The 27,844-nt window shown below is 36.1% G+C and overlaps 1 protein-coding gene across 1 annotated transcript in view; it reads right to left on the bottom strand.

Annotated features, from left to right (window-relative positions):
* Nucleotides 1–27,844, bottom strand: part of kiaa0753 (KIAA0753 ortholog) — a 103,754-nt gene that overhangs the window by 51,323 nt on the left and 24,587 nt on the right. The window contains exons 8-13 of the mRNA XM_028806636.2: nucleotides 19,328–19,490; nucleotides 7,272–7,450; nucleotides 6,795–6,943; nucleotides 5,091–5,228; nucleotides 4,050–4,139; nucleotides 3,837–3,924 (exon numbers count right to left, since the gene is read on the bottom strand). Of these exons, the coding sequence (XP_028662469.2) occupies nucleotides 3,837–3,924; nucleotides 4,050–4,139; nucleotides 5,091–5,228; nucleotides 6,795–6,943; nucleotides 7,272–7,450; nucleotides 19,328–19,490 (807 nt within the window). The remainder of the gene's footprint in view (nucleotides 1–3,836; nucleotides 3,925–4,049; nucleotides 4,140–5,090; nucleotides 5,229–6,794; nucleotides 6,944–7,271; nucleotides 7,451–19,327; nucleotides 19,491–27,844) is intronic.

Below are 27,844 nucleotides of genomic sequence, written 5' to 3' on the forward strand. Positions count from 1 at the left end.
TTAATTTTAGTCTCATCTGACCAGAGAACATTCTTCTGTGTGTTTAGGAAGTCCACCACACGCTATTGGGCAAAATCAAAATGTGTTTTCTTATTTTTTTCTTTAAGCAATGGCTTTTTTTCTGGTCACTCTTCTATAAAGCCCCGCTCTGTCGAGTGTACAACTTAAAGTGGTCCAATGGACAGATACTCCCAACTCTGCAGCTCCTTCAGTATTTTCCTTGGTGACTTTGTTGCATCTCTGATTAGTGCCCTCCTTGCCTGGTCTGTGAGTTTTGGTGGACAGCTTTCTCTGGTGAAGTTTACAATGGTGCCATATTCTTTCCATTTTGTTATACTGGATTTAAAGGTGCTCTGTGGGATATTCAAAGTTTAGGATTTTTTTTTTTTTTTTTTTATAACTCAACCCTGATCTATACTACTCCAGCACTTTGTCTCTGACCCGTTTGTTGTGCACCTTGGTCTTAATATTGCTTGCTTAGTGGTGTTGCAGAGTCAGGAGCCTTTCAAACCAGGTCTATTTATACAGACATCATGTGACAGATCATGTGATTCTTTGATTGCACACCGGTGAACCCTAATCAACTAATAATGTTACTTCTCAAGTTAATTGGTTGGACTAGATATTATTTAGATGTTTAACAGCAAATTAAATGAATATAGATACACTCATAACTTTCAAGTTTTTAGTTGTTTTTTTATATACTCTATATATACAACATATTTTCATTCCACTACAACAGTTTGGACTACATTGCTAAGTCAATTATATAAACTTTAAATGAAAATCCATTTTAACTCCAGATTGTAATGTGACGAAACAAGGCAAACACCAAGGGCGATGTATATCTTTGCAAGGCACTGTATATAAACATGCAGATTCAGCAAACATTCCACCGAGCAAAAAACATATTAAACATAAAAACATATTATTATTAAACATTATAATTAGCTGTAAAAACCTATTCTCCTAGTCACTGCTCTGTGTAGACATGTATTTGGTCAAGAAAACAGGCCAATTAGCAAAAGTTCAACTGATTCAAGTCAAACATGGACTGTTTCTAGATAGATAGATAGATAGCTAGCATATTTGAAACTAGTACCTCTGTAACATTCAAATCTTAATTATTGAATGTTTTGGGAAAAAACACATATTGAGGAAATGACAAGCAATCCTATGGTGAATGGCTGGTTCTTAGGACAGATCCAATATTGAAATCTGGATGTATTTTACCAGTCATAGATGTTAACTAGGATGCTTGGGGAGCTGGATGACTGTCTTGCCAAGGGAAGATGAATTAGGTGGTCTATCTTTTTCAGTTGCTGGCTGGTTTTAGCTTACAATATTCATATTGTAAATATAATTGTATTCATAATACTCGGAGGGCGTCACATAAAGAGAGGCAGACAGAGAGGGAGAGGTTATGAGGAATGTCCTCAGAACTGATACATGTCAGTAAAGAGTTTTCTGCCTGGAAAAACTGAAATTTTGCAGCCTGTTTTGGTGAGCAGCAGCCTGTATGTCACTAATAGTTTTCTGAGTTTTTAACTGGGAAATGGTGTTCAGGCCAACAGAGAGCTCTGGTGATACAGCCTTGGGATTTTCAAAGATCATTCCTGAGCTGAAATCAGTACAGAGTAACAATAAAGACTGGCCTAAAAGACACCTTAGGAATGGGCTTAAAAACCACCTAGTGGCTGTGAAAGTGAAGACTCGGGAGATTAGCGCATAACAAACAATAGAGTGAAAGTTGAAAGAAAAGAAAGGGAGTGAGGTGTCTGGTTCTGAAGGTGCGATAAGGAATGATTGGTGCATACTTTTTCTGGGAAGTTGACCAGTTACCGACTGGAGGTGCTTTCCCACTTTTGGAACTTTGTTTTCAGGAATCAATGAATTCCACTTATGATTCCTGGCCGCCACCATTATGTGCGGTGTTCCCACCACACAAAAAGAAATATAACCTTCATGCAAAATATGTGACGTTCAAAGATGAAGAAGAGTGATGCGTGTGAAGTGAGGCGCATTTGTGGGAGTATGGTGACCCATTATTGCTCCATAAGGGAAGGAGAAACAGGGATCCCCACACCACTTACTGCTTCAATGGTATACTAGGGAGGCAGCTATAAAGAGTGATGTTGTGCCTCTATGTTTATTGATAACTACTAACAGATTTGTAATTTGGCACCAATGTTTTTGGTCAACTAATCAGTACAATTTATGACCCAAGCCCCACCTACAATTGTTAATGGTTGAATGAAAAGTATACACCCTGGAGTAGGATCTAAAAAATGTACCAGGAACTACCTACCAGGAATAACAAATGGCCAGAGTCCCTGCAGTGGGAATACTACAAAAGTTTCTGAGTTTCTAAAAAGTCCCTGGTTCCTGAAAAAATGTTCCTATGGTGGGAAAGCAGGAATTGTTTGTGTTCTCTTTATTTTGTATTTTTATTATACCTTTTTGTTCTGTCCTTCCCATGCACTTTATTTTGTATAAAAAAGACACCCTTGTTGCATTTTATGCTTATTTGTATGGTTCACTGTAACTAATGAATCATGAGACAACTGTAAAACAATAGTTGTCAGAGTGGCTGAAAATATAAAATCCTGAACATTTCCGATTATACTGTAAAATAATAATATATTTTATTTATATAGCACCTTTCCTACGTTCAAGATGCTTCACAGTCTCTCTCAAAGAACAGCAGTGTTTATTGTAACACTGGACATAAATATTTTCTGCATAGAACACTAAAACAGTTAAATACAGGATATACAAAGAATTAAACAAAATAAAATAAACCAGAGTAAAACTCTAAATAAAATATTAGAAGAAAAGCCTAAAAAAAAAAACATCATTTGTGATACAACACACGCACAAATTATTCTGAGCTTCTGGACAGAGAGGTAAACTGAAAGATGGGGCAGAATGTCAGGTAAAGTTAAACGCCATCCTGAACATATGCGTTTTAAGTTGTTTTTTTAAAGAATGAATTGAGTCAGCTGATCTAATTACTTTACGGAGGTCATTCCAAAGTCTGGGCGCTATAATACAGCTGAAGGCCACCCATGAGTGCAGGTTCGTGTGAGGCACAACAAGATTGCCAGAATCACAGGACCTTAGCGGGGAAACAGGAGCATAGTGATGAAGAAGGTCACTGATGTACCCTGGTGCAAGGCCATTTAAAGATTTCTTTAAAAACATCACACTAGTTAACAGAAGTTCAGACATAGAGTAGGTCTGAATTATCATCAGCAGCTGCAGCATTATAACAATCATTTTCCATGTAAGCCCAGGTTAGCCATTTATCCACATAATCCTTTTCCTTTGCCCTTTTTCTCTGGGGGTGAGGCCCATTTTCCTTGTGTCATCTGACACTACCTTCAATTATATCATCTTTGATCTCATTTTCTTTAAGCACTTCTTCATGCAAACATCCACGGCTTTTCACTGCATATGCAACAAACCACCTTCATCTGATTCTCCTCAGTACATCACCTCCATAAGACATTTTTCTCTTAACTAAGCATTCACATTTTTCTCACTCGGTGATACTCCACACAGTTACTTTACCATGGGCATCTCTGTTCTTTAAAGCCTCACTTTATGTGTCAACTTCATCGTCTGCATCTCATTCCCATATACAGTAGCATATTATTCCTCATACAGCTTTTACAAACATTTCCTTTCAATTACTTCCCTTATTATAATTTTGACTGTAAAAACAGCAAGAATGTGCACACTATGTACACTTGATTATCAAAGTCCCAAGATTTCTGCATGTCTTACAGAGTTCCCTTTAAATAAAGGGAGTCTCTGTTGGTTTCCACACATACCTGTGCTCTGTCTAGCAGAGGCCCCAATCGTTTCCGAGCTTCTCTCTCTGCTGCTTCTGCCCATCGAGTTGGAGATGCAGCCTCTGACCTAGGAAAGTCAAGGTTCATTGTAATACAGGGTAATTTTATGGAAATTTATAAGATTCCAACTGAAGTCTATAAACAATAGTACCAAACAGCATTGCATTTATTGGTTATGGTTTAGAATAGTACCTAAGCCTGAGAACATGATCCGTTTCCTCTTTCAGAAGTTTTTTAACCTCATTTGCCTTATTCACCATTTCAGTTTCAAGCCAGGCTTGTCTGCAAAACACACAAAGTTAAATATTTCTGCTGATCGCTCATAAAGGATAGCGCATTATATTGAGGATTTTCCCCTTATGATAACTTTATAACATGCAAAAATGAACAAAATAAAGGGAAACAATACAAAACACTAATTATTGGACTGCTGAAAACTTTATTTATATGAGGTAATAGTCTGTGCCCCTTTATAACTGTTCTAAATTATAAACTTAAGAAGACCCAAACCCCACAGCGTCTATGAAATCAAACCCAGAATTTTGTCATAAATGTGAAAAATAAAACTTTTTTTTTTTAGCAAATCTAAGGTCAAAACTTTTTTCACCAAATTCACGAAAGTGGCCAGTATTATGATTTGTTTTATATTTTAGGGCTATTAAAGTTAACACATTAACTTTTGTGATTAATGTGGCCTGTTTAATGCATTAAAAAATAGCGTTGCATTCAGGACCGACAACGACAGCTTACAATGCTGACTGTCATAATATAATGTCAAAATTCTAGGAAATAGAAGTTTAATGATTACACCTACCCATTATTCCAGTTTGCAGTATCTTCGGTAATGTATGCAAAGAACGCAACATAACCATCCAAGTAATGCACAGTGTTTTTATGCGAGAAAGCAGCTACAGAGATCTTTTTAGCGTGCCAGGAGCAAAGGTATAGGTACAGCGTATTTTCCAACCTTTGTTTTGTGGTGGCACACTTTATGTAACCCAAAAAATCCCAAAGCACACCACAATTCTACCAACCAAAAAAGCATTAAATCTCTTAGATGTGCTAAACTGTCCAAAAGGGCAAGACAGGGGGTAGCAAAAAAAGCAACTCAGAGATTGCCATTTGCTCCTCAAAAAGTTGCTGGCACAATTAATTACAAACATTTATAAGATTAATAAGTTAATTTTAAATAGTGATTTCCAGCCCAAATAAATAAATAAAAAAAAACACTACCTCACAGCCTCATTTTCCATAAGATGCTTCCTCTCTTTCTCCGTAATCTCTTTTAGGATTTCACACTCCCTTCCTGGACTTTTGTGCTCTTGGGAATATGGAAGTGGAACTCTCAAATATTGCTTCTTCCATGGAGCACTAAGGCCACAAAGAAAAAAAAAAGCATTGTTTTTACATTATTTTAATATAAAAAAATAAAATCATACTTGCCAGTCCGTTCATTTATAAGCAAGTTATGTATATGGTTGAAGCCATCACTGTTGCAGGAATTCTTCCTAAAATGTCTACTTCAATGTATTAGAAAATTATGCATGGGCCACACACAAAGTGCTGGTCTCTTTTTGTTTTTTCAGCACTCCTATTTCTTCACTGATTACATTATTTGTCTTCTTCAGACATCCTTTAGGCAAATATCTGTCAAAATAACTGAAGAATAGCTGGTAAAACCAATTAAATGCATTCATTTGTTTATATCTAAATTTAAAATTCTGTTTCACTTATTACTATACTTATGATAGAAGATTTGTCATTACATTGTGCATATAGATAGCAACATATAGATGCTGCTATACCAATAACCACACAGCTCATTTCATACAAAAGATATATTAATGTGATATGCTATTGGCCTAGCTAATAGCTCAATAAATGCAGCTCTCAGATGAGTACTTGTAGACTGATTGCTACAGATATTGCCAGGCAACAACTATAAGGGCATGTGTAAATTTACAAGCATTTGTTATTAGCAGGCTCCTATCAATTATGGAAAATCCATTGCATCCACTAAACAGTGTCATCTCTAGACAGAGGTGCAGTTTCAGCGACAGACTGCTGTCACTGTCCTGCTCCACTGACAGACTGAGGAGATCGTTCCTCCCCCAAACTATGCGACTCTTCAATTTCACCCCCGATGGTAAACGTTAACATCATATAAAGTTATTGTCTGTTTTTACCTGTATTATTATCAATCGTTAATTTAATATTGTTTTTTGTATCAGTAAGGTGCTGCTGGAGTATGTGAATTTCCCCTTGGGATTAATAAAGTATCTATCTATCTATCTATCTATCTATCTATCTATCTATCTATCTATCTATCTATCTATCTATCTATCTATCTATCGCAATGTAACAGAAATGTGGAATTTCTAGCAACTTAACAGTTCATAGAGCAGGATTTGAACAAACACTGTGCATCTAAGTATTGCTGATACTGTTTTTCATCTGATGTCATTTATCTAGTATTTGTCATATTTACACAGTATAAGGAATTTCTTTTTAATTACTTATAAAATTATTCTGCAGTTCTACTTCAGGTTCTTTCATTATTCTCTGCATTGCATGTGACTGTGTTCGCCTTGCAGTTGACTGGTACCCTGTACAGGGATTGTTCCTGCTTGCTGGAATGGGCTCTAGCTTTGCCATGGATGGATGGATGGATGGATTGGCTATTGATCAGATATGATTGACATTGTGGTAACATTCAAATTTCCTTTAAAATGTATACCATCACTGTAATCAGAAAATGTGCATTACAAGATGCACTTCACATAATTTACTGATACTTCATTAAGGCATCATTATGCATGGCATAATACAACTTAAAAAAGGTCAACTGTTTACTTGTATGAACTATTTTATAATTTGCCACTAGGGTCTGCATAATCAGGTAAAATATTCTTTGTGTTCTTTCCATAGGTATCTGACCGTTTAGGAGAGGCTGGCGGTGATGTTGGATGTGGTGGGATCCATGGAGTGGTATTTTCCTTAATGGGTGGCTGATTTTCTTTCAACTTGGAAGCCAGTGTAGACTGATGAAACTGGACATTTACTTGTTGAGGAGTTTTCCGAAATCCCTGGAAACAAAAAAGGCATGGATGAAGAAAGAGTAAGATAAAAAGAAGTTTGCAATTACTGATCAAATTAATCTGCATGTTTTTATGGAATGTGTGTGGAATGCTTGAATATTTCGAGAAAAACCTATATAGTCATGGAGGAACATGCACACAACCAGATGGGATGTGAGATTCAAATCCAGGATGCTGATTTTGTGAGATAGCAGCATTAAATACTGCGCCACTGTGCCATTCCACATATCAGATGAATAAATTGTTATAGAGTAGTGGAGATAACTACGTATATGCTCTAAACACAACAAAATACATAATGCAAAGGAAACAATACCTGCGGTCCATTAACCAGCAAAACTCCCTTTTGAGAAGGAGGTTTGGAAGTAGCATGATCCTCCTCTTTTAGTACTCCTAAGCGAATAAGATTCTTTATTCCAGCCTTCAGTACTTCATTACGGTCTAACGAGGAGGAATGATCTGTTTTGGAGACTACTTCTGACGAGTGTGTTACACCTACAAACAATAAGCAAGAGAACATTTCTACAAAATAAAAGTGAATGAAGAAGATGTGAAAGATTTCAAATTCAAATCCCTCTTCAGTTTATAAATCTGATACTGCACTGAATAACACAAATAAATTTAGCGGTGACTTTCATTACGGTGAGAAGCCGGTATACAGTGATCCCTCGCTATATCGCGCTTCGCCTTTCGCGGCTTCACTCTATCGCGGATTTTATATGTAAGCATATTTAAATATATATCGCGGATTTTTTGCTGGTTCGCGGATTTCTGAGGACAATGGGTCTTTTAATTTCTGGTACATGCTTCCTCAGTTGGTTTGCCCAGTTGATTTCATACAAGGGACGCTATTGGCAGATGGCTGAGAAGCTACCCAACTTACTTTTCTCTTTCTCTCTCTTGCGCTTTCTCTGATCCTGACGTAGGGGGTGTGAGCAGGGGGGCTGTTCGCACACCTAGACGTTACGGACGCTCGTCTAAAAATGCTGAAAGATTATCTTCACGTTGCTACCTTCTGTGCAGCTGCTTAGTGAAGCAGCGGCACGGTGCTTTGCATACTTAAAAGCTCGAAGGGCACGTATTGATTTTTGCATGTTTGTTTTTCTCTCTCTCTCTCTCTCTCTCTCTCCCTGCTCCTGACGGAGGGGGTGTGAGCTGCCGCCTTCAACAGCTTTGTGCCGCGGTGCTTCGCATACTAAAAAGCCAAACAGCCCTATTGATTTGTTTGCATTCTCTGTCTTTATGACAGTCTCTGCTCCTGACGCGCACTCCTTTGAAAAGAAAGATATGTTTGCATTCTTTTAATTGTGAGACAGAACTGTCATCTCTGTCTTGTCATGGAGCACAGTTTAAACTTTTGAAAAAGAGACAAATGTTTGTTTGCAGTGTTTGAATAACGTTCCTGTCTCTCTACAACCTCCTGTGTTTCTGCGCAAATCTGTGACCCAAGCATGACAATATAAAAATAACCATATAAACATATGGTTTCTACTTCGCGGATTTTCTTATTTCGCGGGTGGCTCTGGAACGCAACCCCCGCAATGGAGGAGGGATTACTGTAACTCTATACAAAAATGTCAACATGCTTATGTTTAACATTGCATGCCTCTTGACATAAATTCCCAGCAATGATTTTAGAATCTACACCTATCTCATGTAAAGTACTTTCAACCACCCTTGAAATAACAAGCAACTGTCTACTCCATGAACAGGTTAACATCTATTTCACTCAAAGTGTCAGCACACAGCAATAAATAAATCTAAAGTGGGGAAAATGATAATATTAGTGTCCAGTAATGCCCCTTATTAATAAAGAAAACATCTTACAACATAAACGCATATAACTTGCTTTTTAGCATTTGAATATGCGCGTTGAATCTATGTATATGATACTCTTCCTTATGGGCATTTATTATTGCAAGAGGAAAGTGTTGCTGAAAGTGATAATGAAAGGAATTTAATAAAGATTATAACAAAAGCTTCAAGGCAGTAAAATGGACTTTAAAAGAATACCTAATTGTACCCAAGGATTAGTGTAAGAAGACACTAAAACATGTACTGTATTGGGGGACTGATTTATAGCATGTAAGTTGATGAATATTTTGAATGTCTTTACTTTTAAGCCAGACAAAGCAAGTGTGATATTAGTGTTTCAGGAGGCATGTTTTACTTTATTGATGAGAACAGCAGCACAATGATGTTTACCTTACCAATTTATGGTGAGGCGGATGGAAAATGTATCAGACCAGCTTGGCAAGGGTGATTGTGTTAGGATTAAGAGCCTAGAAGCCATCACCTGCAGAAAGGCTATAAACTTACTAAACACAGCTGCTGGGGGATGAGCTGTACCTGAATTCTATTGGTCTAAAGTATAGCTGTTTATGATTGGTTTCAAATTGGAGGCCATTCTGTACTATGCTACCCCATTGGCTTGTGTTTTTTTGTAAGAATGGTAACTTGTATATGTGGCAGAATCCATTTCACTGGCAGCAGTAAGCATTTCTCTAATTAATTTTTGCCCTTCCTCATTTACCTTCATCTCCCATTCTGAAAATCTACAGAAAATGATTCATCAATCAAAACACTTTGATGATTGAAAGTGGCAGTTTTATTTCAAACCGCATTTCATGATGTGTTTGGAGGAATATTATGGATGAAATGAAATAAATAAATATGCAACAAAGAACACATTCCATGACACATGTAGTTATTTTTGCTCACATTTCACAGTACTTTTATGTATGTGTTTTTATTTATTTAATTTTGTCCAAAATATTCCTTAGTACATCTCCAAATTAATATGATATGTACATGTACAGTATGGCAAAACAGATTTGCTTCATTGGTGAATATGAATCTGCAAACTCTAAATTTGTGTTATACGTTTGGTTTTTGAGGGAAAACTAATGTTTATGAGCATAACTTCTAAAATGTGAAGAATGTAGTAAAAACACTTATGCCATATATTAGAATGGTGCTTTAGCGAATGTAATGCAGTCTCTCTGTTACGATTAATTGACTACAGGTAACGTTTGTAATTCTAGATTAGCACACAGGCCAAGCAATAAGAAAGTCTGATCGCTCATGTGAGACACTTTGGAAAGAGCACACCAAAGGCTCTTTTACAAGAGTTCTGAAATACTGGATTAATGTAAAAAATTTGACTCATCCATTAAACGTTACCCTGTAGTGAGTTTTCTAGCAAGCTAATGATGTAAATATAAATTTTACAATAGCAAATGTTGCAAACCTAACAGAGTAATTCTCTGACAAACCAGATTTGAAAAGTATTTTGTTACAAAAACAGATTTTAAAGGTTTGTTTAAATGTAAGTATCCTAAATTATTTGGAATTCACCAATTCAAAAGTACAGATCTAATAATGTTTGAATGTTTTTTACCATTATTTAAGCAGTATTTTTCAGTTGTTGGAGAAAAACATCACAGAATAAATTTAAAATGTCCACAAGTTCAGATAAATCTGACAGTCCATAATGATCTCATTCTTTATAAATCCTGTGCTAAAATTAAATGTGTGCTGCTTGATCCAGCCTTCTTTGGTAAAATCTTATAGCAGCAAAACTAAGGCATGTTGAAGGCCAGAAAACTGTGATGAAAGACTAGAACTGCTATTATCTGACCAAGATCTTTTGGAGTAAATCCTTTCTGCACTTACTATTCATTTAATGTTCAATATTCACTACACGTGGTTTGGCTCATTCATGCACATGTTAGTGTAATAGTTTAGAGGTGCAGTATATTCTGTGCATATTCATAATAAGCAAGATATCCATCTGATTTTGACTAATTTACATTTACATTTAGTCGACTAAAACCAATTTATTTTTTCTCAACTAAAATGATTTTTTTGTCTACTAAAACAAGATTGAACTCACAATAATTAAAAGGCTAAAACTAAAATGTAATTTAGTCAGAAGACTAAGTTTAAATCTAAATAAAAATCTATTTTCAAAATTATCACTGCAATCTATATCAGTTTTTAACTGTAAAGATATGAGACCCTACACCGTTGTTGAAAATGAGGGCTTTCAACAAATGATACAGGTTTTTGAACTGTGATATGCTATACCAAACAGAAAGCAAATGAGTCATTGTACCCAGACTTTATGAAAATAAATCAAAGCATCACCAAGTCTCTCAGGTCAGTGGACAAAGCAGCCTTAAATTGCGACAGATGAACGTGCAGGGCAGCAGAATCCTACGTGATGATCAGATGTCACTATATTAAAAACGACTCCGCACCTGTGGCGGATGTGTTGCAGGCAAGCGCAATGCATGCCAGTCACACTGGAAGCAACCTCGCTGCTTATATGCAGAGTTTCTGAGATGACCGGCTGTTGTTCCAAAAACCTTTCTAGCATTTCCAATGCGCTGTTCCATCATGTGACCGCATCAATCACAAGTTTGTGTGTTGGCAAGTCCAATAAATTTTGCTTTTCTTTAAGCACATGGCTAGTTCTAATTCTACATTGGAAAAGGTTTGCAACACACCTCATCTGACAAAGCAAGGGGGCAATTGCTGGAATTTTCAGAGCAGCCTGTGATGCCAAAGTGAGTGTGTGCACAAAGCAGCCAATGCGAAGAAGCTCCATAAGCAGTACCACACAGATCATATTAGAGGTGCCACTGGTAACAAGCATCAGCACTACATCCTCATTTTAAAATGGTACTTTTTGTCTGAGGAGGAACTGTGAAAACACATTTTTGAGACTTGTTAACAGGACTGCTACAAGTGAGCAAATGAAGATATGTGTAACTTGTAGAATTATAGAAAGACACACGTATTCCTGTTGTAGCTTTAATTTGACAAATTCAAGATTATTTTAAATGCCCAATAGGGGAATAAATTTGGCTAACAGTTTAGTTGAAGGGTGTCTACATGGAGATTCATAACACACAAATAGGTTATTGAATAACATACATAAGAAGAAATATTTGATTATTTTAATAATATTACTATTGTCAAGATAGATGTTTTATAAAGTAGACTAGCAAAATACCCGCGCTTCGCAGCGGAGAAGTAGTGTGTTAAAGAGGTTATGAAAAAAAAAAAAGGAAACATTTTAAAAATAACAACATGATTGTCAATGTAATTGTGTTGTCATTGTTATGAGTGTTGCTGTCTTTTATATATATAATATACACACACACACATAAACATATATATACATATACATATATATATATATAGATATCTACATATACACATATCTACATATACATACGTATATACACATATACACATCCACATAAACATATATATATACATATACAAATTTACATATCTACATATATATATATATATATATATAGACATACATATATACATACATACATTCACACACATATACATATATATATATATATATATATATATATATATATATATATATATATATATAAATACTGTATATATACATATGTACTTATTGGCTCCTGTATTTAGGATATGGCAGGTTGGATAATGGACAGATGGACATCTGTATGCATAGCCGTATTTGCCCGTTTTCGTTTTTTTTCTTTGTTCAGTAATATTTCAGTAAACCCGGAGCTTCTCAGTTCAAATCCTGGTACTGACACCACTGTGTGACCCTGAGGAAGTCACTTCACCTGCCTGTGCTGCAAAAAACAAAAGTAATGTAACAAATTGTACCTCAGATGTTGTAAGTTGGTGGAATAAAGGCATAAGTAAAATAGATAAATATGTATTATACACATAGGAACTATTCATTTATTTTCAGTTAAGTCATCTGCAGCAAACTTTTATAAATGAGGGTTTCTGATTTTTAGGTAGTGCAAACTGTTTCTTCTTCATTGACGTTTTGTCTTGGAGAGCTTTTTTCATTTCATTGAAAATGAAAGCAGCAGCTGCCAAAATATGTAGCTTTCTTATTACTTTTTCAACATTGTGTAAAATAAATGTATAAAGTAACATAAAAGGTTTAAATACTGGTTATCCTTTTACAGTAAAATATTACTAAAGAGATACAAAAAAAGTAAAATGGATATGTTCTTTTTCTTTAAGGAGATTAAATATTACTGAAGAAAGAAAAAAAAAAATTAAACAGCCAAATGGGGCTATGCATACGAACTTAAAAGGTTTAAATAAAACAGAAATATATATTTTATTTTTACTTGCTTAACTTGTAGAGGGTGTATCCTGTAGCAAAGCCCTAACTTTTTTCGTGAAAGCCCGTTTCATTAAATAAGTGTTAAAAACAGGTGTAAAGATATTGACAATAAGCTACGCAAACCCAGGAAGACATGGAATCGTTTAAATCAAGTATCATTACATCTTCCTTTCTTAAAGAGAAGTAAGGCAGTACTTATAAGCTTACATATTTATATATAGACATACATATATATATATATATATCTATATCCGAAGCCGTGCAAGCACACTCTTGAGAATGCAACGTATAGTTGTACAGAAGAAAAGCAATCTTGCCTCAAATGAATGGCAACCTTTTGTAGGTCTATGAACTTAATTTAAACTTTAGGTTTACACGGTGCTTTCTTTCTGAAGTACCTGCACTCATGAATATGTCTATGTGTCAGTCGGTCAAATCCACGCGCTTCGCACCGGCGAAGTACCGCTTTTAAATTTTTATTAAGAAGAAAATAAAACGTTTTTAAATTGAGGGAAAATATACTAATAACAGTTTGTTAAGGATCTGTTTTTTTGTGAAGCTGCCTTTACTCGAGTGATCACTTCGACCTGACTTGGTGGCCAAGTATAAGCGTTACCTCGTAGGTAACCACCCATACAATCAGATTGTGAATCAGACTACGAATGCCGTGAATGTAATTACACACTCACTGCACTTGCTTACGGTAATCGAACCTGGGACGTCAGCGCTAGAGGGGCTTAGCAGCGGTGAAGTATTGCTTTTAAATTTTAATTAAGAACAAAAGAAAACCTCAGAGGTTCGATTCCCGAAAGGGAGTGAAGAGAGTGTCCGGTTACCTACCAGGTAACGCTTATGGTTGGACAGCAAGTGACGTAACATCAGCCACGGTGCCTTCAGTTGTGAGAAGCAGATCATAGAATGATTGAAAATAGTTTTGCATTTACCTTTTTAGTAAAAGGCGAGCTTTTAAGCCTGAGAAATCACCCCGTAAATGCACACGTTTAATTGCACGTGTTAATATGTATGGTTACACAGTATTAAAAGACAGTGAAGAACGTGATTTACCTTTGTTCCCGCGTTTGATAAAAGGCGAGCTTTTAAGCCTGAGAAATCACCCCGTAAATGCACACGTTTAATTGCACGTGTTAATATGTATGCTTACACAGTATTAAAAGACACTCAAAAATTAACGTCATTTACCATCAGCCACGGTGCCTTCAGTTGTGAGAAGCAGATCATAGAATGATTGAAAATAGTTTTGCATTTACCTTTTTAGTAAAAGGCGAGCTTTTAAGCATGAGAAATCACCCCGTAAATGCACACGTTTAATTGCACATGTGTTAATATGTATGGTTACACAGTATTAAAAGACAGTGAACAACGTCAGTTACCTTTGTTCCCGCGTTTGATAAAAGGTGAGCTTTTAAGCCTGAGAAATCACCCCATAAATGCACACGTTTAATTGCACATGTGTTAATATGTATGCTTACACAGTATTAAAAGACAGTCAAAAATTAACGTCATTTACCTTCGTTCCCGCGTTTGACTCGTGCTGTAAATCTCTTCCTTGTTTTTAGTTCACGTGATTACATAGGAGGCGTGATGACGCGATACGTGACTCCGCCTCCTCCATTAGAGTATATGGACAAAAAATATGTTCCAGTTATGACCATTACGCGTAGAATTTCGAAATGAAACCTGCCTAACTTTTGTAAGTAAGCTGTAAGGAATGAGCCTGCCAAATTTCAGCCTTCCACCTACACGGGAAGTTCGAGAATTAGTGATGAGTGAGTCAGTCAGTCAGTGAGTCAGTGAGGGCTTTGCCTTTTATTAATATGTATAGATTCCATTGCATTGTATTAAAACAAGTAGCACCCCACAGATGTGAGGACTCTGATGTGGCAATGCATAAGTTATTACAGTACATTATGGAGAATTGAATGCAGTACTGTGAAAGTTTGTTTTTTTTTCTTTTAAAAAGAGCAATGATATTTTGTTCCACATCTTCCAAATACTGATGTTAACTGTTCATTACTAATCAAGTATTTCTTCTTAACTGTCATTCCATGCTTATGCATATGTTATGAAGTTACTATGTAGACACTCTTCAAATAAAGTGTTATTGAAATTTGTCACATTATATTAATGTTCTCTGTGCATGATTAAGTAATCTCTAAAAAAGCCAGCACTTCAAATATATTCATGCACGCTAATTCAACCAAGATAAAATCGATACCAAATCGAATCACTGCATTGTGAATCGAAATCGAATAGAATCGGGACATCAGTGCTGATACCTCACCCTAGATGTTACCACCCTTAACCCTAGTTTTACCGCCCTCACCCCTAGTTTGCATCCTTCAGCAAATGCTTGTTTCAGCCACATGCATGCCAAAATAAAGCAAAAAGATTTTTTTTCAGGGAAAACAAATGCTGTTTCAAGCAGCAATGTGGTGGTAATGAAGACCTACAGTACTTTCCCTCCTTAGGATAAAGTTGTAGAATCTTTGTGCTTAGAATAAGTTACCAGACTTAAAAATTAATATTGTGCTTAAATTAATATTATTGTCAAGATTTATCATATGCACATGTAAAGCTTAAAATCATCCTCAAGTTTCTGAATACTGTCAGAGTTCATTAGGTGTCCACAGACTGACTGAAGTGGGAGAAAAGGGAAAATTTGCCCCATAAATGGAACTGGAAGATATCAGGAGGCAGCTTTGCTCAGTAATGTCAGAAACAAGGGGCAACATGTTACTTCTAGTCATGTGACCCAGGAGCAATATTAAACAGGGAAATGTGTATTTGGTTTTACTTCTAAATATTATAGGGGAAGGAGGAGGAGGTGGTGGGAGCATGCGCTGATAGTGTGTCGCCGCACACACCGAACAAAACTCTGACAAAGACTGGCTTAAGGCTTATCACTTGCTGCAAGATAGGAACCCTTCTATAAGAATCAGGTAATCAGCTACTCTGAGGTTTACATTGTAATAAGCACTAAGCTAAGCCATTCCTTTTATGCATAAAATAGAGTTGCAACCTCCATGCTGAGAAGCATCAGCTTTCATGTCTTATCTTTCTTATCGATCATACAATAACTGTTCATAACATCAGTTGTTCAGCAAGTTATCCAAGATGTTTGGAACAAACTACCAGCTGATTTTCTTATAAAATTGCACAGCAGTGTACCTAATAGAATTGATGAGCATTAATTTGATTTGATTTAGTATTTACTGTTTAGTGGTCTTTGTAGTAATTCTTTGATGTATATAATAATTTTTCATTTAATTATTTTTATAACATCTTTGCTTTTCAGAATATATTTTATTTGTCAAAGACTTTTGCAAAGTATTGTATATTTTCAGTTGACATTTTAAACTGAACACTCTCATGATGTTTTTGAATGAAAATTGTGTACTGCTTAAAGTAGAGTCTTGTTCAAGCTCAAAAAGTGTAAATAACATTACAAATGATTTGAAATTCACACCAATAAACATGTTAGCTATCTCTGAATAAGCTAAAGAAGACATTATTCTAACCCACACTTTAACTCAGGCACTAACTAATGTATTTCCAAAGAAAACTAAAGACCCTTTGGAATAAGCATCTTATAGACCAGTCTTATTAATGCATGATAATGACAAGGTATTGGCCGAAATTCTAGAAAAACAAATCGAGAAAGTACTTACTATAATATCACAAGACTAAACTGGATTTGTTAAAGGCAGGCAGCTATTGTTAAAAGTTTGTCAATAGTGTACATCCCATCAGCAACTGTGCTGCAGAAGTTCTAGTGTCTCTAGATGCACAAAAAGCATCTGATTGTGCAGAATGGGACAATCTCTCTAATATCTGTGCAAAGTTTTGTTTGTTCCAGATATTTGTGTTTCTGGATCTAGTTACTTAACTCAAGCCCTGATGCCTCCATGCAGGTAAATAAAATAATAAGTATGTGTTTTTTCAGTAATCTCTTCAGCAGGTCACGGCTAACTTGTTCAGAACAATTCAAGTATTTAAACAGTTCTCTTAATTAGATAGTATTTAAGACTTGGAAGTCAATAGGCATCTCAATTTTTAGTCTACAACTCTTGTTGTTAATATGGAATTCCTTCAACACACTTACTTTTCTATGGAACTTTGTAAAAATACATTTCAGCAATTTAACTACACTAATGCTTAAACTAAAATATGTTAATTAGTAATGAGAATTCATGTGGCAATGCACGGAATGAGACTTCTCCATCAATATTTTAGGCAAGGAGAATAATTAGATAATTCACTTTACTTATTCTTTATCAGTTTGTGCAAAACATGTTGGAATTCAGCTGAAAATTATACACTGGAATAAGAACTCAAAATATATCAGGGATTGGGCACTGACTGTGAACTGTACAAGGTAGCTCCAGCGTCACAAGGACATATGTTTAGGGATTGTCAAAATTTTAAATTCTTTCAAGCAAATGAATTTACTTATCTATCAACTGGTATGGGATTTACAAGCATCACAAATCCTCCTACAGCACTGTGTGGAGCTATTTTAGATAGGATTAGATGATTTAGAGATAAACTGACTTCTTACCCTACACAGTGTTAGCATGTCAACTAATCCTGCTCAACTGAAAGAACCCAAATGCACCCTCCATAACTCAATGGGATAATGACATATCATCTGAAAAACATTACATTTTTGTTAGCATGGGACTATGAATTGCTTCTTTAGAGTTTAGCAAGAATTCATTAATATTATTCTAAAATGAGTCTGAAGGGCTTCTGTCAGGATCTATGATAAACACTCTGTTTCAATTAATATCAGAATGTATAACAGAGTGGGACTCTATTCATTACTACTTGACTCTCTGCTTTAGATGACTGTGAGGTTTTTAGTGTCCTTTAATGTTATAAATCTTGATTGATTGTATTTCTGATCAGATACAGGGTAATTCTGTGCTTGTGTATCATATCATAACTCTTCTTTTGTAGTGAATATTTCTGGAAATACATTTAAGTAAATTAAAAAATGTATATTAATATATTAATAATTGGGTAAGCTTATTCTGTTTTCAGGGGTTGTAAGCAAGGTTGACTGATGCATGAGTAATATCTTGTGGCATATGGGATCCAATCCATGGTTGACTTCTGCTTTATATTTGGATAAAGTCAAAACATTGGTGATTGCATTGTGTTAAATCTGGTTTATATGACACTTTACACATTGTTTATAATACAGCCTTCATTTAAAATGCAAGGTTATTTATCAAAATCTAGTTCTTTGACCATGGTCCTTACTACAGTAATCCCTCCTCCATCGCGGGGGTTGCGTTCCAGAGCCACCCGCGAAATAAGAAAATCCGCGAAGTAGAAAACATATGTTTATATGGTTATTTTTATATTGTCATGCTTGGGTCACAGATTTGAGCAGAAACACAGGAGGTTGTATAGAGACAGGAACGTTATTCAAACACTGCAAACAAACATTTGTCTCTTTTTCAAAAGTTTAAACTGTGCTCCATGACAAGACAGAGATGACAGTTCCGTCTCACAATTAAAAGAATGCAAACATATTTTCCTCTTCAAAGGAGTGCGCGTCAGGAGCAGAGTCTGTCAGAAAGACAGAGGAAAGCAAACAAATCAATAGGGCTGTTTGCTTTTAAGTATGCGAAGCACCGCGGCACAAAGCTGTTGAAGGCGGCAGCTCACACCCCCTCCGTCAGGAGCAGGGAAAGAGAGAGAGAGAGAGAGACAGAGTTTGTTTTTCAGTCAAAAATCAATACGTGCCCTTCGAGCTTTTAAGTATGCGAAGCACTGTGCAGCATGTCGTTTCAGGAAGCAGCTGCACAAAAGATAGCAACGTGAAGATAATCTTTCAGCATTTTTAGACGAGCGTCCGTGTCGTCTAGGTGTGCGAACAGCCCCCCTGCTCAATCCCCATACGTCAGGATCACAGATAGTCAGCGTAAGAGAGAGAGAAAAGTAAGCAATCTAGCTTCTCAGCCATCTGCCAATAGCGTCCCTTGTATGAAATCAACTGGGCAAACCAACTGAGGAAGCATGTACCAGAAATTAAAAGACCCATTGTCCGCAGAAATCCGCGAACCAGCAAAAAATCCGCGATATATATTTAAATATGCTTACATATAAAATCCGCGATGGAGTGAAGCCACGAAAGGTGAAGCGCGATATAGCGAGGGATCACTGTATTTATATTACAACATCACACACACCTCTAGTGTTCTTCCTGTTGGCAGCTGATGCCCTGAACTTCCCAATCATAGCACCTCGTCTTCTTGGAGTTGAGGATTTGCGCAAGGGAGAGGAAGAAGAGCCACGAACATGAGGATCTTTCTTTTTTTGATTCTCAGTAGCCTGTATGGCAACTTCTAAATTCTATATAAAAAAAAAAGTTCCAATACTTACATAAAAAGATCAGTTAAAAGAAATTGTTTACATAAACATTTACTTCAGCACAAGTATTTTATTCTAATACATGACATTGATTAATCAACAGAAACTGAAGCAAATAAATAAGAAAAATGCTTAAAGTAAAGATAAAAACAAAGCAAGAAGTAGCACAATTCCAACCTGCCCAAGAATCTTCTATGTAAAGATTTTGTGACGAGTCTTTTATAATTTACCATTGTGAAGTTTCTTTTGCTACATTTTTCTCAGTTTCTGACTTTTAAATATATTTTTCATTAATCATATAAGTTAACAAAATAATAAAAAACTAATCAAATAAATTTTCCTTTGAATAAAAAAAGTATATACTGCATACCAAAAAAGGTTATAGATATTAAAGTACAGATGTATAACATGAATGGTAAATTTTCCCAAAATTAAAATACAAATCTATATCTAAATCAACTGATACAAAACCTGCACAAAAAAAAAAAGAAATTAATAAATGGATAAAATATGTCATAGTTTACAATAGTAAATTAAATTTCTATTGCTATTTTTTCCTATTCACTTGTTTTTTTCACATACATAATATTTATGTCTTCAGAGGACTGCTGCAGGATACTGCTAAAATAGACAGAAAAAATAAACAGCACACGCAGAGATTATTGCTCTAAATGAAAAAAATTGTTTAAATACTCTCTTCCTCTTGGTGCACATACTTTGTTTTACTTTCATATTGTAAGGAGTATAATATGTACAATATATCCACAAGTGGTAATGCAAAATCCATTGCATGACAGATACATTTTGATATCATATTATAAAGAAAATACAATGCATAATTCATTCAAACAGGCAATGCAGAAAGCACTGTATGAGCACTAATCTCTTTACATTTTTATATACACAATATGGACACCTGACCATCACACCAATAAGCAATTATTACAGCCTCCATTTTTTCTAGGAATCTATGCCCATTCAGCCAAAAGAGCTTTTCTGAGGTCAGGTACAGATGGACAAGAAATCCTGGCTTGCAATCAGCATTCCAAATCATCCCAAAGGTGTTCAGTAAAGCTTATGTTGGGGTTCTGTGCAGGCCATTTGAGTTTCTCCACACCAAACCTTCCAAAGCATGCCTTTGTGGACCTGGCTTTATGCACAGGGGCATAGTCATGCTAGAACAGAAACATCCCTACCCCAAACTACTACACAAAGTTGGAAGCACACAATTGTCTAAAATGTCTTTGTATGCTATAGCATTAACAGTACCTTTCATTGTAAGCAAGAGCACTACCCCAAACCAAAAAGGTGCAAATGATGTTCTCCTTGCATCTTCCAAACCCAAATTTGTCCATCAGGTTGCCAGATAGTGAATCATGATTCATCACTCCAGGGAACACATTTCTTGAGTTTTAGTCCAATGGCAATGTGTGTTTTACACCAATTCAACCGACGCTTCTCATTACGCATAGTGATCTGGGTTTACAGTATGTCCAGCTAGCTGCTCAGCCAAGGAAACCAATTTCATGAAGCTCCTGACACACAAATCTTCTGCTGATGTTGCTCACGTAATCTGGAACTCTGTTATGAGTGATGCAACAGAGGATAGGTGATTTTTACACACTACATACTTCAGTACCACTCTGTAAGTCTATGCGGTCTACCACTTTGTAGCTACTCTGTAGCTGCTCATTGATGCTTTCACTTCATAACAATAGCACTTACACTTGACAGGGGCAGATCTAGCAGTGCAGAAAGTTCACATACTGACTTGTAGCACAGGTGACATTCTAGCACAGTGTCACTTTTAAAATCACTGAGCTCTTCTGTACAGCACATTCTACTGCCAATGTTTGTCAATAGAGATTGCATGGCTACGTGTTTAACTTTATGCATCACTTAAAAAATGGTGCAGCTGAAACACCTGAACTTGATAATTTGGAGGAGTGGTCATATATTTTGGCCATATTGTGTATGTAACTTGATAATCAGTTACATTTTACATATAACCACACTCTGTCTTAATTAACATTTCAACATTAGCAGGGGCTAGACTCAGAAACTTGCCAAATGCACTCATTATTTTGCATTATCTCTAACAGACTTGTAAAGAAGACATTAATGGCAGCAGTGAAGCCTTACATTTTACATTCATTGAAGTGCTAGCTGTGCATAACACTCATATGAATGCTTTCTCTATTGTCCCTTATTAATCTATTATGCACTGTATTGGTTTAATATAATTATAATTACAAAGTTAATACAGAATGTATACAAAGATAGCATCCATCCATCCATCCTCTTCCGCTTACCCGAGATTGGGTCGTGGGGGCAGCAGCTTGAGCAGATATGCCCAGACTTTCCTCTCCCCGGCCACTTCTTCTAGCTCTTCCGGGGGAATCCCGAGGCGTTCCCAGGCCAGCCGGGAGACATAGTCCCTCCAGTGTGTCCTGGGTCTTCCCCGGGGCCTTCATGAGTGGAGTTTACTGTAGTTATGCATCACAGCTAAATTAAATTAAGGATCATGCTAGAGTTTCCAAAGGATTAATTATGTAGGAATTGAATAATTTTGGCTGCTATATTAACAAAATATCCCGTTACTCAGGATATACCATATCATACATTTTCTTTGTTGATTTTATTATCACTCAACTGATAAATAAGCCATCCATGGTAAAAACCTAGCTCTTTGAAAAAACTTTAATTGGCAAAATTTAAATAGTTTTTGTGGGCTTGATTATTTACAATTGTAGCTATAGGAGCAGGCAATAGTTCTACAACTAGAAGTGACTTTAATTATGAGAGGTTACACTCTCCTTCAAAAACTAACTACTCTCACCTCTCTTGGGGAACATTTTTTGCATTCTTTGAAACGTAAAAGCTGACAAGCTGCTCCCTGCTTTGTAAGCTGAAAGCTGACAATCTCTTCTCTTTATGGACCTGGAAGCTGATATTCACTGTGCCCAGCAAAGTTCTGTGCCAGTGACCGACTCCAGTCTGAGAAGACTGAGAAGCAGTGATTATTTCAAGAAGAGAACTGCAGCATCTAATCTGTTATGCCAGAAACAGGAATGCTTTTCCTCTCAATCCTTATTGAGAAAAGCACAGCACACCACAAAGGATCTTGCTAAAAGAGAGAGAGTGCACTCCAACACAAGAATCCTCCACTTGAACCCACAGCAATAACAACAAACAACTCCTCATAGCATCAGACATCATTCTTAAAGACTTAGTATTGTAAAAGTGTTTATCTGTGCTAAGATAAATTAGAACTCTAAATAGCAATGTGTTACATGTTTGTCTGCCTATTCTGTTTTACTATGTGTTTTCTATGACGTTATACTGTACATGCATATATTGTATTTCTATAGTTCTTGTTTTTATCAATAAATTGTATTATTCTGTCTCTTAAAACATTCATGCTTCAGTTACGTTGATATAAGTGTAATAGTCGGAGACATATTTTTAGGAAGTCACTGCGCACTGGGGAGATACCAAAGGACTGGAAAATGACAAATATTATCCCGTTATATAAAAAGGGTGACAGGGCAAATCCAAGCAATTATAGGCCAGTAAGCTTAATGTGCATCACAGGAAAATTAATGGAAGGAATTATTAAGAATAAGATTGAGCAGCACATTGTAAATACAGGAGTTTTTCTAAACAGTCAGCATGGGTTCAGAAGAGGGAGGTTGTGTTTTACTAACATGCTGGAATTCTATGAGGAAGCAACAAAAGGATACGATCAAAGTGGAGCATATGATATTATTTATTTGAGTTTCAGAAAGCATTTGATAAGGTATCACATGACAGGTTGGGCATCAAACTAAAAGAAGTGGGAGTTCAGGGTGATGTTTGTTGATGGGTGCAGAATTGGCTGAAACACAGGAAGCAGAGGTGATGGTGCGAGGAACCTCATCAGAATTGGGTAAAGTTAAGAGTGGTGTTCCACAGGGGTCAGTGCTAAGGCTGCTGTTATTTTTAATATATATATAAATGACTTGGATAGGAATATAAGTAACAAGCTGGTTAAGTTTGCAGATGAAACCAAGATAGGTGGACTGGCAGATAATTTGGAATCTGTTAAATCATTACAGACATACTTAGACAGCATACAGGCTTGGGCAGATGAAATTTAATGTCAGTAAATGTAAGGTATTACTCATAGGAAGTAAAAATGTTAGGTTTGAATACACAATGGGTGGTCAGAAAATCGAGAGTACACCTTATGAGAAGCATTTAGGAGTCATAGTGGACTCTATGCTATCGACTTCAAGACAGTGTTCAGAAGCCATTAAGAAGGCAAACAAAATGTTAGGTTATATAGTATAGCACTCAGATGTGTGGACTACAAGTCCAAGGATTTTCTACTCAAGGTTTATAATGCATTGGTGAGGCCTCATCCTGTGTGCAGCTTTGGTCTCCATGCTACAAAAAGGACATAGCAGCACTAGAAAAAGTCCAGAGAAGAGCAACTAGGCTCATTCCAGGGCTTCAGGGGATAAATTATAAAGAAAGATTAAAAGAGATGAGCGTTATCAGTTTAAGCAAAAGAAGATTACTAGGTGACACGATTGAAGTGTTTAGAATTATGAAGGGAATTAGTACAGTGGATTGAACTGTTATTTTAAAATGAGTTCAACAAGAAAATTATGAAGGGTAAATTTTGCACAAATATTAGGAAGTTTTTCTTTACTCAGAGAAGTATAGACACTTGGAATAAGCTACCAAGTAACATGGTAGACAGTAAGACTTTAGGGATTTTCAAAAATAGATTTGATGGGTTTTTTTAGAAGAATTAAGTGGATAGGCCTGGCGAGCTTTGTTGAGCTGAATGGCCTGTTCTCGTCTAGATTGTTCTAAAGTTTTAATGTTCTAAAGATCACCTCCAACAGAAAAAGGTACAGAAAATAAAGTAGGAGCCTTACTAAATTATTTAATCAATGATTGGAAATGCCAAAGGCAAAAGTGATAATTAATTAAGCAGGTTAAATTCTCATTTTTCCTACATTAGCTAATGAAATAACAACATTAAAATTAATGCAATTTAACGATTCACTCAAAAGCATTCAAGCAGTTTTCTCCAACAAAAGCAACATATCCAACAAAAGCAACATATTTATAAATTTACTTTTAAATATATTTAGCATAATTCTGATCATTTTTAAGTGTATTAGAAATGTTGCTTATGAATGGGTGTTCCTATCTACATAGCAGTAGTGTAACCAAAGGCAGAGCAGCATGTTCATTTTAGTGCATTGCATGAACAAAATTACAATTTCCATGGGTCTTAAGTCATTCATATTTTTTTTTGTAATACAAGTAAAATTATGTAATGGTTATAGTCTGAACACAAGGAACTACTGACTGATGCTGCTATTTTAAAAATTGCCTTTGGACAAGTGATTTTTACTCACACTTTGCTAATGTATGATAAGGCAAATAAATCAATTTCTTCTGCTTTTCAAATTCGATTACTAATTTTGACATTTGGTTACAGATGGCGATTTGTAATGTTTCATTAATCTTAATAATTAAACAAGCAAATTTCCATACCAGATTGAATAAATGCAAAGACCTCACCATCTTAACTTTTTAAAATAAACTTCCAAATTCCAAACCATTCTTTAATACATTTATGCAGTAGGTTTATGCAGAAAACTATTTAACAGATTACTTTTTAATGTATTCTTTTACCAAAGGAGATGTATTATTTACAGAATAATATGGGTACTTTGTTTAATCTTTAAACTATTTTTGATATTTGTTCAATCTTTCCATCATGCCTCTGAATGCATTTAACTACTTATTCTGCAGGAGGAAATATATTCTGAACTATGGTTCTGCAATATTTTATGCATTGTAAGCTGTTAGTTTACATAATTCTGTATATGCATTACATCTATTTTTTATGATGCAACAGTTGGCAAGGACAGAAAAAAGGCATACAGCATATACATTACTGTACAAAAGTCTTATACCACCCAAAAAAGTTATTTTTAAAGCTAGTTATCTGGTCAGTAAGTGTTTGTTTGCTCCTGAAAACACCATGAAGCATTAGAATAAGCATAAACAGTAATACAATAAAAATATCAAACATGTTTACTTTAGTACACTGCCGTATAATTTTTCCAGGTAGTCCCATCAGGTGAACCCAAGTAAACATAGATCAGTAAGTGCTTGAGAAACTCCAGAGAAGGGATTCCAAGGTATGAACTATGAGGAAAAGCTGAAAGATTTGAACTTTTTCAGTCAAGCCAAATAAATTCAGAGGTGAATTGATTGAAATTTTAATTATGAAGGGAATGAGTACAGTGTATCCCTATTGTTACTTTAAAATACATTCTTCATAAAGAACACAGGGACATGGTTGAAACTTATTAAAAGAAAATTTCAGGCAAATTTTTTTCTTCACACAAAAGACATAGACAGATGGAAAAAAAACTACCGAGTAGTGTGGTGGAGAATAGAACTTTAGGGACATTCAAATATCAACTCAATATTATTTTGGAGTATCTAGGCGAAAAGGACTTGGTCTCATCAAAACTGTTTAAATGTTTCAAAAAATCTTCCAAACTTCTAGTAGGATTTACCATAAATCTTTTACTGACTTTGGCTGTTTTTTTTTTGTTCTTTTCCTTGTACAAGTGATTTCACACAGCTTCAGTTATGTTGGGGTATGTGCTCTGATGTGACTATTCTAACTGTGTTAATATACCATCCGCAGACTTTTCACTCCCAGTTGCTTTGTGTTATTAATGCGAAAGATGAAGTTTTGCCAGTTAGTTGTTTATACTAAGGTACAGAATGCTAAATCAAAATCTATTTAAATTTCTCACCATTCATCATTCCAGTGACTGGACCAGATCCTTCTCACATCTAATATATATCTAATGTACTGGTTCTTTGTGAATCAAACATTTCAAATTTGTATTCTTTGCTCTCTTGTGGTTTATCTATGCTTTAAAGGTTTGTCATGTACTCTAATCTCTTCTATTTTTTGTCTCTCCATAAGAATGGCTTCATAGCTGCAACACATGTTACAAGTCAAATTCTTTTAAAATATTGTCATAAGATTCTGAGCAAGTACTGCATTACAATTTCTTGTTCCTTAGTGAAGTGACATTTACAGTGTATCTGGAAAGTATTCACAGCGCATCACTTTTTCCACATTTTGTTATGCTACAGCCTTATTTCAAAATGTTTTAAATTCATTTTTTTTCCTCAGAATTCTACATACAACACCCCATAATGACAACATGAAAAAAGTTTACTTGAGGTTTTTGCAAATTTATTAGAATTAAAAAAACTGAGAAAGCACATGTACATAAGTATACACAGCCTTTGCCATGAAGCTCAAAATTGAGCTCAGGTGCATCCTGTTTCCCCTGATCATCCTTGAGATGTTTCTGCAGCTTAATTGGAGTCCACCTGTGGTAAATTCAGTTGATTGGACATGATTTGGAAAGGCACACACCTGTCTATATAAAGTCCCACAGTTGACAGCTCATGTCAGAGCACAAACCAAGCATGAAGTCAAAGGAATTGTCTGTAGACCTCCGAGACAGGATTGTCTCGAGGCACAAATCTGGGGAAGGTTACAGAAACATTTCTGCTGCTTTGAAAGTCCCAATGAGCACAGTGGCCTCCATCATCCATTAAGTGGAAGAAGTTAGAAACCACCAGGACTCTTCCTAGAGCTGGCCGGCCATCTAAACTGAGTGATCGGGGGAGAAGGGCCTTAGTCAGGGAGGTGACCAAGAACCCGATGGTCACTCTGTCAGAGCTCCAGAGGTCCTCTGTGGAGAGAGGAGAACCTTCCAGAAGGACAACCATCTCTGCAGCAATCCACCAATCAGGCCTGTATGGTAGAATGGCCAGACGGAAGCCACTCCTTAGTAAAAGGCACATGGCAGCCCGCCTGGAGTTTGCCAAAAGGCACCTGAAGGACACTCAGACCATGAGAAAGAAAATTCTCTGGTCTGATGAGACAAAGATTGAACTCTTTGGTGTGAATGCCAGGCGTCACGTTTGGAGGAAACCAGGCACCGCTCATCACCAGACCAATACCATTACTACAGTGAAGCATGGTGGTGGCAGCATCATGCTGTGGGGATGTTTTTCAGCGACAGGGACTGGGAGACTAGTCAGGATAAAGGGAAAGATGACTGCAGCAATGTACAGAGACATCCTGAATGAAAACCTGCTCCAGAGCGCTCTTGACCTCAGACTGGGGCGATGGTTCATCTTTCAGCAGGACAACGACCCTGAGCACACAACCAAGATATCAAAGGAGTGACTTCAGGACAACTCCGTGAACGTCCTTGAGTGGCCCA

This window comes from Erpetoichthys calabaricus, chromosome 8 (genome assembly GCF_900747795.2).
Source record: "Erpetoichthys calabaricus chromosome 8, fErpCal1.3, whole genome shotgun sequence".
In the NCBI taxonomy this organism is placed as follows: Eukaryota; Metazoa; Chordata; class Cladistia; order Polypteriformes; family Polypteridae; genus Erpetoichthys; species Erpetoichthys calabaricus.